The 15,089-nt window shown below is 41.0% G+C and overlaps 2 protein-coding genes across 3 annotated transcripts; both read left to right on the plus strand.

The window, feature by feature from the left end:
* The first annotated feature begins 415 nt into the window (after positions 1-415).
* On the plus strand, positions 416-4,878 carry eri2 (ERI1 exoribonuclease family member 2). Its single transcript, XM_069167692.1, is given in 10 exon segments — positions 416-438; positions 630-694; positions 764-844; positions 949-1,076; positions 1,184-1,346; positions 1,627-1,727; positions 2,050-2,131; positions 2,677-2,765; positions 3,201-4,381; positions 4,383-4,878. Coding segments are annotated over 10 exon segments (2,232 nt in total). The 3' UTR covers positions 4,702-4,878.
* An 873-nt stretch (positions 4,879-5,751) lies between these two features.
* On the plus strand, positions 5,752-9,349 carry thumpd1 (THUMP domain containing 1). 2 transcript variants are annotated; one of them, XM_069168020.1, is made up of 5 exons: positions 5,752-6,251; positions 6,936-7,116; positions 7,209-7,294; positions 7,436-7,598; positions 8,563-9,349. In XM_069168020.1, the coding sequence occupies exons 1-5, from the start codon at positions 6,030-6,032 to the stop codon at positions 8,892-8,894; spliced, it is 984 nt and encodes a 327-aa protein (XP_069024121.1). In that variant the 5' UTR covers positions 5,752-6,029; the 3' UTR covers positions 8,895-9,349. The 2 variants fall into 2 exon arrangements, with proteins under 2 accessions (XP_069024121.1, XP_069024122.1); XM_069168021.1 differs by having other exon boundaries at positions 6,939-7,116.
* The last annotated feature ends 5,740 nt before the right edge of the window (positions 9,350-15,089 follow it).

Consider the following 15,089-nt stretch of genomic DNA (forward strand, 5'->3'; position numbering starts at 1 on the left):
AACTATCAAAATAAAAGTTGTTGTGGGCACACGAGCAGACTCAAAATGGATGGATTATGCGCTCTGAGGAAATCACCCATGACAAATCACTGTGGCTCCACGTCCACATACAAATGCCCATCGTATGCGCTGTCCCATGTAAAATGTGTGTTAAATCCGTGGTTAAGCTCAGTGTTGCATACTTTTATTTTCATGGGAAATCGTAAAACCGGAAAAGCAGCTCGTTCAGTTCCGATAAACTCCGACGTCTTTCCGCAATCGACTAATTGTGCCTGCTGTCGATGTTTGCTGACTTAGCAGACAGAAACAATCGAGCTCAGAATGATAGATGTGCGTTTGAATAAAACAGCGCGACTTTGCAGCGTTTTCAATTGAAAATGATGAAATGATGGACAAAAAAAATTCACCGGTTCCGATGTCTACAAAGAAACTGGCGAAGTAAGTATAAAGCCTGTTAGCTGGAGAAACAGCAAACAAAACAACAAACTGGGTAGACAAGGAAACATATTGCAAAAGCGGTGATACGTTGATATTTGAGTTCCTTGTTTGAACATTGTAATGCACGTTTTGGTTCGTAAAGGTCACCAACACACATAAACACTTCTCCTCATCTCCTGGTGCCTCGACAGGGAATTGGGATTACTGAGGGAGCGGAGTCGGTCCTCCTCCGGGTCAAAGAAACCTCTGGTGTCAGGTAAGTGTGTGTGGAGCTTTCATGTTTAGATGTGGTCACTCTGGCTTATTGGTGGGGATTTTCTTACAGATCAAATATTTTCATACTTGATTGTGATTGACTTTGAGTCCACATGCTGGAGAGAAAAAAACAACGACGCCCAGGAAATTAGTAAGTAGCACAGCTTTTTAAATTCATATTTCCTGTTTCATGTTTCCCACCTGTATTTCCTTTAAACAGCTGTCTGTCTTTTTTTTTTGTCTTCCTTTGTGTAGTTGAGTTTCCAGCCGTTCTGTTGAACACGTCCACGGGGCAGGTCGAGTCTGAGTTTCATAGTTATGTTCAACCCCAGGAGCACCCCATCCTGTCTGAGTTCTGCACTGAGCTGACTGGGATCACACAGGTGTCTGCACATCGGCAAAACTACGCAAGCACAAGGACGCTGACCGACGTCAAGCACTTTATATGTTCTCGCATCGCAACTGACGGGGTGACTTGTCCATCTCACAGATGCAGGTTGAGTCAGGGATCCCCCTTCAGATCTGTCTGTCTCGGTTCAGCCGCTGGCTGCAGAACCTTCAGCTGGAGATGGGAGTGGTCTTCCCCGGCAAAGAACAGAAATGTTCTGCATCTCTGCCGTCTCAGAAAATGTGTACTTTCCTCACGTGGTCAGGTAAAACTTTTTGTATGTGTCTACATGTCTTTAAGCTTGGTGTTGCTGTAAATTGTGACAGGTGAGCAATGTGATCCTCGTAACAATCTGACGTGGTTAAGATTATTCTTTCTTGCATTAGTGGCAAGATTATACAAAGCATCAAGTAGAATGGTGTTTTTTAATTTTTTTTTTTTTAATTTGTGGCGATCATTGAAAGTATTGAGATATTAAATGGACAAAAAGAGAATCTGCTAAAACACACTTAATTGAATGAGCCTCCATTTGCGTTGCGTACCAGACTGGGATCTTGGAGTGTGTCTGCAGTACGAGTGTAAACGCAAACAGCTTCATAAACCAGATGTTCTCAACAACTGGATAGACCTGAGAAGCACATACAGGGTAAGTACCCGCTCGCTTATTGTGTTTTTTTAATGCTTCCTTGTGTAATTTTCTTCATTCCATAACGTATTTAAAATAATGTCATTTTAAGTTAAGAGATAATAGTAATACATGTGACTCCAAAACACACAAATGTATTTAATTTACATCAGCATGAAACAGGGGAAAGGAGCAGATATTTCCTTTTAGCACGGTTATTTATACATTATAAATGAATTAAATTAGTATCCATCTTGTTTTAAATTGACTAATGGATCTGATTTGGCCTAATCTAATCTCCACTCATGTGTTATCGCTCTAACTCCTTTCTTTGTATTTCCAGCTGTTTTACGACAGGAAGCCCAGAGGCCTGAACGGGGCTCTTCAAGATCTAGGAATACAGTTTTCTGGGAGAGAACATTCTGGTACAAATACAGTGAACATTATTTGTTCTCGATCAGTGGTTCATGACCCACATTTTTCCTTCGCCATCAATTCACGACTGAAATTCTTTAGTCACTCAAATCTATCTCTTCCAAAAAATACTGTAGTAATATACAGGCCGTCATGCACTGTTCATCACCGGGTGACAGAAATGCAAATAGAGCTAAGAACTGAATGAAATAAAAAGGCAGACTTACCTAATGATTTCCAGTTCTCGAGAGGAGCAAAGTGCATTTGTTTTGGTTGTTTCTGTCACGATAACATTGATAGAAAACGGCTACTACACGCACGCTACATCTTGGGTTAATTTACGTTCCTAAAAATAAAAGCACTTAAAGATTACTTTAAAATAAAATATTCACTTTTTCCCCCTTTTTTTTCACAAACATCTGCGACCTGCTCGAAATGGGCCCAACCAGTTGAGAACCACTGGTCTCGATAATTCTACATATAAAACAGCCTTAACCTCTTCTCTTTTCTTTTTTTTCATTCTCCTGGGCTTCTTGTCTCCTCTCTCTCTCTTCAGGTTTGGATGATGCCCGAAATACAGCTCATCTGGCAGCAAGAATGATGAGGGATAGGTGTGTAATGAGGGTCACGAGGAGCCTGGAGAGGGTGAGTGGCCACCCGAGAACATCCTTAATGAACCCCGACACCTGAAACTCAGCCTCCATCATCACCTTCCCAAAGAAACTTGCACGACGAATATATCGCTAATTTCACAGATGAAAGATTTGATATGTTTTGGGTTTTTTTTTTTAACTTGTGATGACGCATTTTAAATCTCATTTATTCAAATAAATATAACCTAACTGCTTTTAATCTGTTTTTTTGTGTTCTTAATCTGGCATAATATTTGAAATAAAGTTTTGTTGGTGCTTTGAGAGAAGACAGCAAGATAATTAATAATGTAGCTCAAAGGGACTTTAGTATGTACCAACAAGAACTGCTGACAAAATCATATAGCATTTCAGTTTTAAGAACAAAGCAAATATGGGTTTTTATTTTTGAGTTATTGATTATATTTCTAATCTAATCCTCTTCTCACAGACCCCAGTAACGGTCAAACCCATGTTTGGAAACAGTATTTGTCCTGCCGACAAGACAGAAAAACCTACCACCAGTAAAAAGGAAAATCCACTCACCACGAGCAAACCCTCATCATCCAAAGTTCCTCTCAAAGCTTCTGACAAACGATCAAGTTTAGAGGACATTACTCCGAATTTAGACGCAAAGAAAAACTCAACAGCTGTTCAAGAATCTGTTCCAGTGTGTCAAAGCCTGATCTCACCAAAGACCCTGCTCAATGGCACAACGGCACCACGGTGGGGACACGGCAGATCGGTCACAGTAGAGGCTGCCGGTAGCCTCTCCTCCTCCGTTATGATAAACTGTGCTTCACCACACAATAACAGCAACAGCAGCCTGGTTCTGTGTCCTATTACCGTCAGCTGCTTTTCCAACAGAGCTCAACAGCGCTACGCCTCGAAACCAGGAGCACCACCAGGACCCGTGGAGGAAGAGGAAAGTGCAGCTCTTTCAGTGGAAACGGAGGAGAGCTGTGGTTCTTATGATGATGTCGTGTTGGAGGAGGATGAAGTTGGTCGTGCAACAGACGGAGAATGTGATGCAGAGTACGTATCAGATTTTGACAGTAGATGTTATGAGTGGGAAGAGGCAGATAATTCCCACTACTCACCAGGAGGTCGGTACACTTTAAAGGACAATATAAGAGAGACAGTTGATGGAAAAAACTCTAAAATGACAAAAATGAACTCATTCATGACCTGTAAATCTACAAAGACATCAAAATCCCATGTCTCTGATCACATAAATGAAATGATGCCGCATTCAGTGACCTCAGAGTCAGAGACTTACTTTGTTGTTCCTACAACTGTGACCAGGGGAAAACCAACTCGTGACAAAACAGGACTTAAAACCTCTCGACTACTTCAAGAAACATGTGACGGGCCCCTTCAAAAATTTAAAGCCAGCACGCCTTTCCCATCCAGGCCTAAACTCTTTGTTCCTGAAAAGACCTCCACGCCCAATACGACCTTCGCCAGGCCCAAACCAACCATCACACAACACGGGAAACACAAAGAGGCTCTGAAGTCGCCCTTTACTATCTACACTGAGCCAGCAAAACAAGCCCAAGTTCGCTCACGTCCTTCCTCACGGGGCTCTCTGTACACCCCCAACAACGTCCTCTCCTCTTTGTCCACCAACACTGTCCTCCCGTAGCGCTCGTCCCTCCGTTTCTGTGACAGTGAAAGGAGTCCAGAAGGTCACTTCCCCTCTGTGTGCATGCGGTCGTCGTGCGAAGCGTCAGGTTGTGTCAAACGGTGGTCCAAACCACGGGCGAGGGTTTTACTGCTGTCCGGTCCGTCGCTCAGGCGGCACAGCTGGGATGAAAAAAGGTTGTGAGTTTTTTAAGTGGGAGTCGGCTCTGATGAGGAGTAGTTCAGTGGCTGCTGCTGCTGTGGGTTCCTCTGTCAGATCAACTCTCCTCTCCACCTTCGTCCACCCATCACTGAGGAAAAGCTACTAATGTGCTGGAGAAACAGCTGCACTTGGTAATATTGACACCGTCAATTTTAGTGCAAAGGAAAATCAATTTTCAAAAGATTATTTTCTGAATCGTTGTATTTTGTTTAACCCGTGTCCCCTCTTTCGTCACATTTAATTTAAAAGGATAAAAAGCTCGGAGACGAGGAAAGACATTTTTTGTATCACACTGCTGCCTAGTTCAGAGTTGAGCCTGACCGATACTGAATTTTGGGGCCGATACCGATATTAAGGAATATAAGGATTCGGATATCAATATTTCTGAGGAGATTCTTTGCACATACCAAGGTCTTCCCTCGTCTCTGGAGGACGTCGGTGCTGTGGTAGCGGTGTGGGGTTTTATTTGGTGTTTGACAAAAAAAAATATGTATTTTACGCCAAGAGTCTTATTCAGCATTATGTTTTGTAAAAAGAACAAAAAAGTTGTCGTATCGGCCAATGTATACATTGATATATCAATATATATAGAACAATATATCTGATTTGGGCCAATACTGGATGTTGAAATCAGCCGTCAGATATATCGGTCAGCTTCTATTGTAGAATTCTGCTTTCATGAAGAACAACCAGCAAATCAAAACCTTTATTTAAGTGATATTGTAAATACTCAAATGATCCGTTCCACTTTTGGTAATTGTTAATAAGCAAATTGAATTACTGCCAAAAGAAATTTGGTTGCTTTATTTCATATCATCGTATGGTATTTGTATTGTTTGGCCTTCACTCATTTTAAGATATGAATTTGTCTTTTTAGTTTAATAAAATTAAGTATCACTGTATCGATAAAAAAAAAATAATTAAAAAATAGTCAGTAGCCTCACCGGTCATTCAAAGAAGAAATTGTGTTGTACAGTAAATATTTAAAATATTTTAATGTGCTTTGGTGAGCAAAATATAAATATTTCATAATAATAAAGGCAGTATTGGTCTCCTACTTCATGTTTTGACTTTGTTTTGCTCCTCGGACCGAGCATTGCTTTTCCACGCGGCCGAGGAGATTTGTCCCTCCTCCCTCTCCGTACAGCACAACCAACAAACGTGCTCATTGTGGCTGAGACGTCCTTCCTTCACTTTGCAGTCAGTTTCAACTCGCACACATGTCGGAGAGGCGGGCTGCAGCATTCTGGGAACTTTCAAAGCTTTCTGCCTCGTCGCCTCCGCAGCTCTCAAACCTCGGTTGACCACGTCGAGCCGACAGCGAATACAGCCGAGAGGGGTGAACCGAAACCAGGAAGGTAAAGGCGGCTGCTGGTGGGCTTAAAACTCACGGTTCCGGTTGCATATCTGCTCGAAAAAACCCCTTTCGGTAACATGTCAGCCGCGCTGAACGAGTCCAGGAAACGGAGCAAGAAGCGCTATGTGGCCGGCAACAACAACAACAACAACAACAACAAGCGGTGGAAGGGCTCCCGGGAGCTGGAGGTGGGCATGCAGGGGATCCTCATCACATGCAACATGAACGAGAGGAAGTGCACGGCGGAGGCCTTCAATCTGCTCAACGAGTACGCTGACGAGCTGTTCGGGCCTGAGAAGGTAAGCCGGCGGATCAGAGGCCGGGGCAGATGGGCCGGTTCACCCGCCAGCTGCGGACCAGGCCGAGCTCAACTTTCTGTGCAGATTGAACAGAGAAGCTCCACCTCTGTTAACGTTAGCAAGTCATTTGCATCATTTCATATTTGAAGATTTCACACGTTTGTATATGTCGACAATTAAATACCAACACACTCGATACCTTGAATTAAAAAAAAAATTTAAATTGTTTTTACCTGAAACATTAAAAAAGGAATATTTAAAGCAAAAACGCCACATATTTGCTCATTTCAGTTTCTGAAATGTGAAGAATTGCTTCTTTTCTGTTTTTTATATATATATAAGCATTTAACAGCGAGTTTTTTTTGTGTAAAAGCAAATTTAAGATTTCACTTTGCACTCATGCGTGTCATTTGTAGAACTTTCTTTAAAGCTTTTCATCTAAACAATAATTAAGCAAACACTCGTCAAAATCTAGAATATGTCTAGACCGTGTATACAATTCTTGAGGGCTTTTAATGTAAAACGATGGCTTTTAATTTGAAATCCCAGTCAATTGTGTAACCTTTGTGTGGCTTCATCACTCAGTCAGCGAGACATTCAGGTTTGTAGGGCTGGTCCAATCAATTCAGCCAAAAATCGCCACATTAAGTTAATTTCCTATTAACAATGTGCCACTCTCGATAGCAGCTGCAAGACAATACAGGAAGCAGCAGTGAAGAAGAGGAGGCTGAAGAAGAAGATGTGGATGTCGCGCTGAAGAAGGAAGTGGCACAGCTGCAAGCTTCTGGAGCTAAACAGGAGAGGCGCTTCCAGGCTCTCGACAGCGGCGCGAACAACGTCATCTTTATCAGAACTCAAAATCTGGGTAAGAGTCTTTGAATGAAAGAGCAGATTATGTGATCTATTTATGGCTTTCAGTGTTACTGTGGTTACAGGGTTTTTTTTTTTCTGTCCTAGAATCTGACAAACTGGTTCATCACATCCTGTCTGATCTCCATACCACCAAAAAGAAAAAGTCACGTGTGATCCTTCGAATGTTGCCAGTGAGAAGCTCATTGATCATTAATATGCCTCCTGTGTTTATTTGTGGATTAAAAATAGATAATAGAATCATAAAGACTAACATCATTTAAGTTTTCATGCTGTCATCTGCAGTGTCTGATCCTTGTTTTCGTCTCCTCCAGGTAACTGGGACATGCAAGGCCTTCCAGGAGGACATGTTGAAATACCTGACCACGTTCCTGGAGCCTTGGTTCAAAACCCCGAACTGTGCTACCTACCAGATCGCTTTCAAGGCCCGCAACAGCAGCCATAACAAGAGAGAGGAAATCATTAAATCTATTGCAGGTAGGTTTGGATAAGTGTTATTCAAGGGGCAATCAAAAAGTTCAGAGACTGCTCCTGTTGCACGCGATTGGAACACCTCGCCTTGAAATGCACGGAGACCGAGGAAGGTATAACCTTAATGAGTAAGTGTCCCAAGAGACTTTGCTTTGCTCAACATCAGCACCGAAGTTACGCATGTTTTTGTGAGCAGCGATACATGCGCATTCGGGATTTCTCCGTGGACCTTAGCAGAGAGTGCACATCAAATTTTGCGTCAAACTCAGGAAATCGCAAACGGAGGCCCTTGAAATGCTTCATAAAACCTAAGGTATAGAAGAAAATGAGCCTGCAGAGGTGTTCGGTGTGGCGTTCATCTCTCATGAGGGGCAAAATGTCAACGTGCTTGAGCGATGAAGGACGGGTCAGGTGGGTTTTCTTTGTTTTTCGTAGGGTTGTGCTTAGTTCATTTCTGGTCAACACCGAGTTCTACAGGGATGTTCTGAGGCGTGCGAGGGAAAAACATTCAGAGGAAACACCCTGAACTGTGGCGTGACAATGAGGTCACTCACCGCGCGTTAAAAACTCAAAAGTTCCTTCTCCGCAACATCACCAGTTTCACCGCCATCACCTCTAATTCACAAGATTTGGCTCCCTGCAACTTTTTTCTGTTCCCCAAAAATGTAACCCTGAAGTTGATTAATGCTTTCTGCTCAAGTTTCAGATCCATGGTGAAATCACAAATGCGCACGGACCACTGCTCACAAGAACGTGCGTAGCTCAGGTGTTGATTTTGATCAACCGATGTAACTGGCAATACTTACTCATGAAGGTTAGACTATCCCCCTCCTCCGTGCACATCACATTGCTGTGCTCCATTCACGTGCGACAGGAGCAGTCTCTGAACTTTGTGATTAACCTTTGTATTTATGTTTCGCGGTTCTGCTGAAGAAAACTAATTTGTCCCTTTTGATTTTGACCTCTGCAGGTCTGGTGGGGAAGCTGAACCCTAAAAACAAAGTGGATTTGACGAACCCGGAACTGACTATCATTGTGGAGGTCATAAAGGCCGTGTGCTGCATCAGTGTGGTAAAAGACTATACGCTGTACAGAAAGTACAATGTTCAGGAAGTAGTGAAAGAAGACGCACCCAAACCTGATGTGACGGCAGCAAAGACAGAGACAAACACGGCCGAGCAGAAGGAGAAACACGACACAGGAGAGGCGGACAAAGACGAGAAGAAAGGTGAAGAAGACGAGGACAAAATCGTGCCACAGGACAAGAAGGAGGTTGATAAGGATGAAAGTGGGGGTGACTGAAAGCTCATGTTTACCGAAACCACGTTGTCAGTCTGTGAGACGTCTTTTTTAATTGCTTTATCTTGTAGTGCTTTTGTTTTAAATGGACTGATCAAATAATTGATCAGAATAAGGAGTTTGGCGTAAGTCAAACAGGATCCTAATATAATTTAATGTGTTTTTTTATATGTTCATAAACATATCTGACAGGCATTGATACCAGCTTCATTTAGCTGTCCATTTCAGATAGCAGTGACTTTGAATTAACTCTAGATTTTAGTATCCTACAACCTACATTTGCCAACAGCTGACAGTTTTTTAATGCTGATGTTGATTTTGAGTTTCCATGTTGTTTTATGTTTGACATTTTTACTCAAAACAAAGTGAGTTTTGCTCAGGTGAACAGGTGTACACATTTTGTAACTGTTATTTCCTAAACTGGTCCCTGGATTAAATTTACCTGTGTGTTTGACTGATTTTCCTCGTGTTCTTTACTTAGTGTGTGTTTTGATTTTCTTTGTTTGGGGTGCGTGTGTGTTTTAGTGATTTGCACAAAAGGTAAGAGAGTAAAACAGGATAAGGTTAAAAAGGATGAAAATCGATATAGAGTACATAAACAACCACATATTTGTGGATTTCACATCACAAAACGTGTTGGTTTTTTTTTTGCCATTCTGTTTTTACTCCACAAGATGGAGTTAATGTTTAACTTTGCAGCGACGTCAACATCACGTGTACTGTAGACATGACTAATGGTTTACTAAGTTATCACCAAATATTGGGAAGATCTCGCCTTTGTCCTTTTTAATCACTTACTGTTTAGATCATTTTCTAAGCGTCCTGCAGCTGTTTGTTAATTGTGGACAGAACAGGCTTTAATATTGGTTTGAAATATAATAGATAATAGATAGTATAATAGATAGTGTGTTAGAAAGCTGTGTGTCATTCCAACCCGGCATAACACCAAAGTGTGTCATACACTCATCAGTCCACTTCCTGCTTGGCCTCCCTGAAATGTGTCGAGACACATTAGCAGCTTTGAAGGAGGTCAAGAGACGAAGCACGAAGAGTGGAAAAACTCCACTTAAGGTCGGGTTGGTTTGAAGAGAAGAGACGTGTCGGGGAAAGCGAACGCCATTGTGGGTTTGGTTTAAGTATGTACATTATTTACACAAAGTACATTAAATAACTTCCGTTACATAACCACGTGGTTTTTGGGGCTTGAACCTAAGGCGCCAAACGATGATAACATGCTGCAGTAAAATGTGTTGCAGTATGGTTAGTTTTTTCTTTTTAGGGTTTTAGTTTTTGTATGCGAGTTTTAACAGAAATCTCGCGTACCGTCTCTTTCCAGAACAAAAGAAAAACTGTAGTAAAAGTACAGAGAGTCTTTGTTTTTAAAATGATGCCGACATGCTACCGCACGCGTGGCGATAATGCTGGTGCTCATGTTCACCATCTTAGTTTGGCTTGGCGAGCGTGCTAGCGTTTGGTAAATAGCAAAAGCACAAACGTCATTAGTTTTGGACAAACTAACTTGATGATGATGATGAGATGAAACATCAAGGGATTACATTTAATCTACATCGGACATGAATGTGTTTACTCAATGTTGTGGCAATCGATTAAAAAATTTGTGGAGAATTTTCTGTCTGAACCAAAAAAATAGTGATGAATCGAACCAAAACATGGCATCGCCTTATTAAGAGCCCTGCCTTGACTAGAAAAGGCCAAAAATGAGAACTGCTTTCTGTTTTGGGTTTGTGTTTGCATTTGTGTTTTGGGGTTTGTTTGGCTGGTTTTTCAGTGTTTGCAGAAGGTCTTGCCTCCGTGGTTCTTGCCTCATTTTTGCACGAGTTCAGTTTAGAGGTTTATGCCAGAATATCTGCTTTATAATTCTGTAGAATCATCCTGGGTCTGTCCTCCGTACCGATCCTTCCTCCAGAGGGCACGAAGAGTTTTTATGGTTTTTCTCCCGAAGATATTATCAGGAGGCTTTGTGTTTAGGTTTGTGGGTGGAGACGTTAAATGTTTTAAAATTAGGAGAAAATGAAAATATGTCTCTTATAGAAAAGTAGTGCAGTATAACTAAAGTCTGGGATACATTGCAGTGATGGTAATTAATCCAAATGAGAACCTCGACTTCGTGTTCTCCAGCTCTGTCACGTACACACACACACATGTATTTACTGATTTGTGAATTCTTTTTCTGCTCATTACACTTGGGCTGAACTGTTGCTGTGACCTGATAGTTGTTATCTCCGCCGTATTCAGCTAAAACTCACAAATTGCATTGCCACTGGCTCTCAGGTGCCCCCAGTCAGTGAGACCTGCTGACGAGCTTGCAGCGCTGTTGCAAGAGGGAGGGATTGTTTATTGCCTGCCAGTGTGTTATTAGTACAATGCCAATTAGGTTGTGGAACTAGCCTATATAATGGCTGACGTATAGTGATCCCTCACAATGATATGTCTGCTGTCAGATGAAATTCTTATGTCTATAGCAGATTTAATCATTTCCCATAGCTGTGAGGGCATTTCTTTTTATTAGTAGTGATTATCTTTCCAAAAACACAAAAATTAAAAGCACATGGGGGTTATTCAAATTTTCTATTCCGTGTTTTAACACCATGGTTTGGAGGATGACAGTTGTAAATGTTGTGCCAGGAGCAGCATAATCAAAACCTAGTGAATATTTACAGTAGGAACTAAATGATGTTGTCTGCATGAGAAAATAGACTCTGATGTTTTAATTGTCCCCGAGGCCATGTCTAATTAAACCTCCGTGGGCACTAAAGCCCATTGGTTCCCAGCCAAAGGCACACAAGCACGTATGCACTGCGCTGCCACCCAGGATTGTACACTCATTCGGGTTTAAATGTCACAGGCCTCTGAAACAATTACATCCACAGGCGCATGTGCACACAGTCCCCGGGGTCAGGATTAGCATCCATTGGTGTGACTCCATATCTGACCTTTATGAGTGGCTAAGTAGTGCTCTCCGGGGTCTCATTTGTCTCACTTTAGGTGAACAATGGCCTCAACCCCCTCACAAATGTAGCCCTGGCTTTCCCTCAGTGCAGAATGAACGTGCAGAGGCTCGAATTGTTGAGCTTGAGAGCTCGCCAAGGACTGCAGGTCTTCTTTCACTTATTCACATGTGGATAAAATAACCATTAAAGCCCCTACAAATGTAGGTTCAAAAACGTATATTCGAGACTAAGTAAACAATAGATTGGAATTAAAGTTCAAACAAACATTTAGTTCCTATTTATTGGTGATGTTTGAGCTCCCCTTTACGGAGAGATGCATGTTCAGAGTGGCACTATACGCTGCTGTTTTTAAATTCATGTAATGAAGGACAAAAGTGTCTGAAATGTGATTTTAACATGTCGGCTAGATCAGCAGGATTAAATGTGGAAACTTGAAGCCTCCAGCGCATACACAGTGAGATTCAGACTTATCTCCAGCAGTGGAACTATCGAAATAAAATGAATAGCTTCTGGGTTTTACAACAAAGGTGATGGAGTATGTAATTTTGAAATTATGTGTAACGTCAACACAAGTAATTACTTTAAGTATTTTACACTTTTTATGGTTAAAAATATGTCTGAAGACAATTTTTGAGGGACTCATTGTTTATTGTTACAGAAAGTAAATTAATCAGGAAGTCAAAATTATTGTATTCATATTTATTCAGTGTTTTCCCAAGAACTCTTATCTGCGAAAGATAATCTGCTATTTTAATCCAGTAAATGTGTTTTTTGCTGACAACCCCACAACTGTCATCCCGTTTAGATTCAAACACGGCTGAATTCAGATGGGTGCACAGAAATATATGACATTACCTTTTCCTACAGAACCCCGCCCGCTACAAACCAGCGAGAAGAGCTCAGACGAAATGTGAAACGAGCAAAAGCACTTCCAACTGCGGCAGTTTGTGTTGTGTTTGTGGAGGACCCACATTGCTCATAGTAAGAAAAGGATTAAGAAAAATGCATCTAGGTTCTTTACTTGCCTTAAAATGCCACTCATAAAAATGTTACTAACAAACAAGGTACAATTTGTGTTTAGTAACGGCCTGAAGAGAGAACAGGTGAATACATGAAATGTAGAACGTACGAGTAGAAACATTATGACATGAGTAAACAACAAGCTTTATCAGAATGAGACGCGGTGTAAAGAAAAAGGTGACGACGCATACGAAGTTGTATACATGTGTGGGAGTGAGCAGGATACACAGTAATCACGTCGAAAAACTGACACGTGGGCACTGCGACAAGAAGACAATAGAGCTCTGCATAATCCTGCATCACCACTGCATTTACGTCCTTTACATAAACCAGAATGCATCCGTCCCAATTCAATACATTCTGAAAAAAATGACAACATTAGCAGTGTCTTCTGAGTCAGTCAGTTATTGGACTGATATCATAATAATAATAATTATATTAATAGAGGATTTTTCAAGCATTAAGTACAAAGTGCTTTCCAAGGTCTGGAAATTAAAACAAAAAAACATGAGCATATACATACATAAATGCATCTACATACACACACATAAAAAGATTTAAAAACTCTCAATGACACAATTAAAAACCAACAGCTCATGACCACACAAGTGTAGTCTGTCAGCTGTGAGGAAAAGACATTCCATGAAAGTAAGCCAAGATTTCAGCTGATCTGATGCTCAGAGGAAGGTTTGTCTAAAACTCCAAAGGCTCATCTCCTTTGTTTCGAACCCGGACTCTGGAACATTTAGAGGACCCAGACGAGCAGACCTGAGGAGTCTGTTGGGACGGTGCGGTGTGAGCAGCTCACTGCTGATGAAGACAATGGGATAGGATTGAAAGCTTTACAACAAAGACTAAGTGAACCATGAGGTGAGATTGTTTTGTCCGCCGAATTAAATATTCTATTTCTCACGGTGTCACCATAAAAAAAGTACATTTTAAAAAGCTTCTCAAAGACTTTTTGGGCTCATGACCAAAGAATAATTTTCTCTTCGAAACCATCTTAGATTGTTTGATTTCAAAAGTAGTCAGATTTTAAGTGGTAAACCGGTTCAGTGTTTACCAATAAATAAACAAGAGAACAGTTAAAAAATATATAGACGTTTTTTGACAAGCAGCAATACCACATTTTTCCTGTCCCATTAATAAGTTTTCGACCCATCAATTTTATCTTGTGACTCCTTGGAGGGATCCCAACCTCAACTTTAGAAACCACTCTACTAGAATAAATAAATTAATGTTTGCATTAAAGGGATTTTGACACCTGAACATCTCCTTTCTACCCTTAAAAGAACACCTCCAATCCCTTTAATGTTAGTTTTATAACAGGCTCATTTTTAAGGAAGGCAGTTTGATCATAAAAAAACACAGTTATAAATATTCAAGGTAATTAGGGCTGAAGTTCATATTGTTCCATGCAGGCTCACAGCCACACTGCTTATCATGAAAATATGAATAATACAGAGGAAATGTTCATGTTTTATTGTCTGATTTGAAAAAAGTCTCAAGGGCACAAAAACACGAGATTAGTCCAAATCACTCAAATTTGCTGAATGATTGTCAAACCTCTAATAGCTCAAATTTCCTGTCTGTAATTTTAATAATGATTTAATTAGGCTGCATAACGTTTTGGTCACAAGCGCTGCAAATGAATGCAATCGGGCTATAGCAAATGGTAAAGTAATGAATGACCGTGTGAATGGAGGCATACACGGGGCATTTATTTGTGGCAACTCATAAAGTTTTCATAAGTAAACCAGCAACGACTGAAAGACACTCAATGTGCTATTTGCTTGATAACAAATTGTCAAAATCAGAAATGACCACTAACCACGTGTCCGACTGCTGCAACAAAAAACAATTAACCCCAAACTGGTATTTTACCGCAGAGCTGTTGTATAATAAGGGCTGTTGTTTTGTTCATCCCCTCTAGGTATGTGTCATTTTATAGCTTAACCAGATGCTTTCTCTTTTGTCACACACATGCATATTTAATAGATGCATGCACCAATGGTGTATGTATTTATTTGTATCTATTGTTGCAATGTGTTTTGGAGGACATCTATTTCTCTGAGAGAGAGTGTGTGTGTGTGTGTGTGTGTGTGTGTGTGTGTGTGTGTGTGTGTGTGTGTGTGTGTGTGTGTCTGTGTGTGTGTGTGTGTGTGTGTGGCAGCCAGCCATGTGAATGGGGTTCAATAATGAGAAA

This window comes from Embiotoca jacksoni, unplaced genomic scaffold (genome assembly GCF_022577435.1).
Source record: "Embiotoca jacksoni isolate LCO1_2020_lvr unplaced genomic scaffold, fEmbJac1.0.p SCAF_4, whole genome shotgun sequence".
NCBI classification, from domain to species: domain Eukaryota; kingdom Metazoa; phylum Chordata; class Actinopteri; family Embiotocidae; genus Embiotoca; species Embiotoca jacksoni.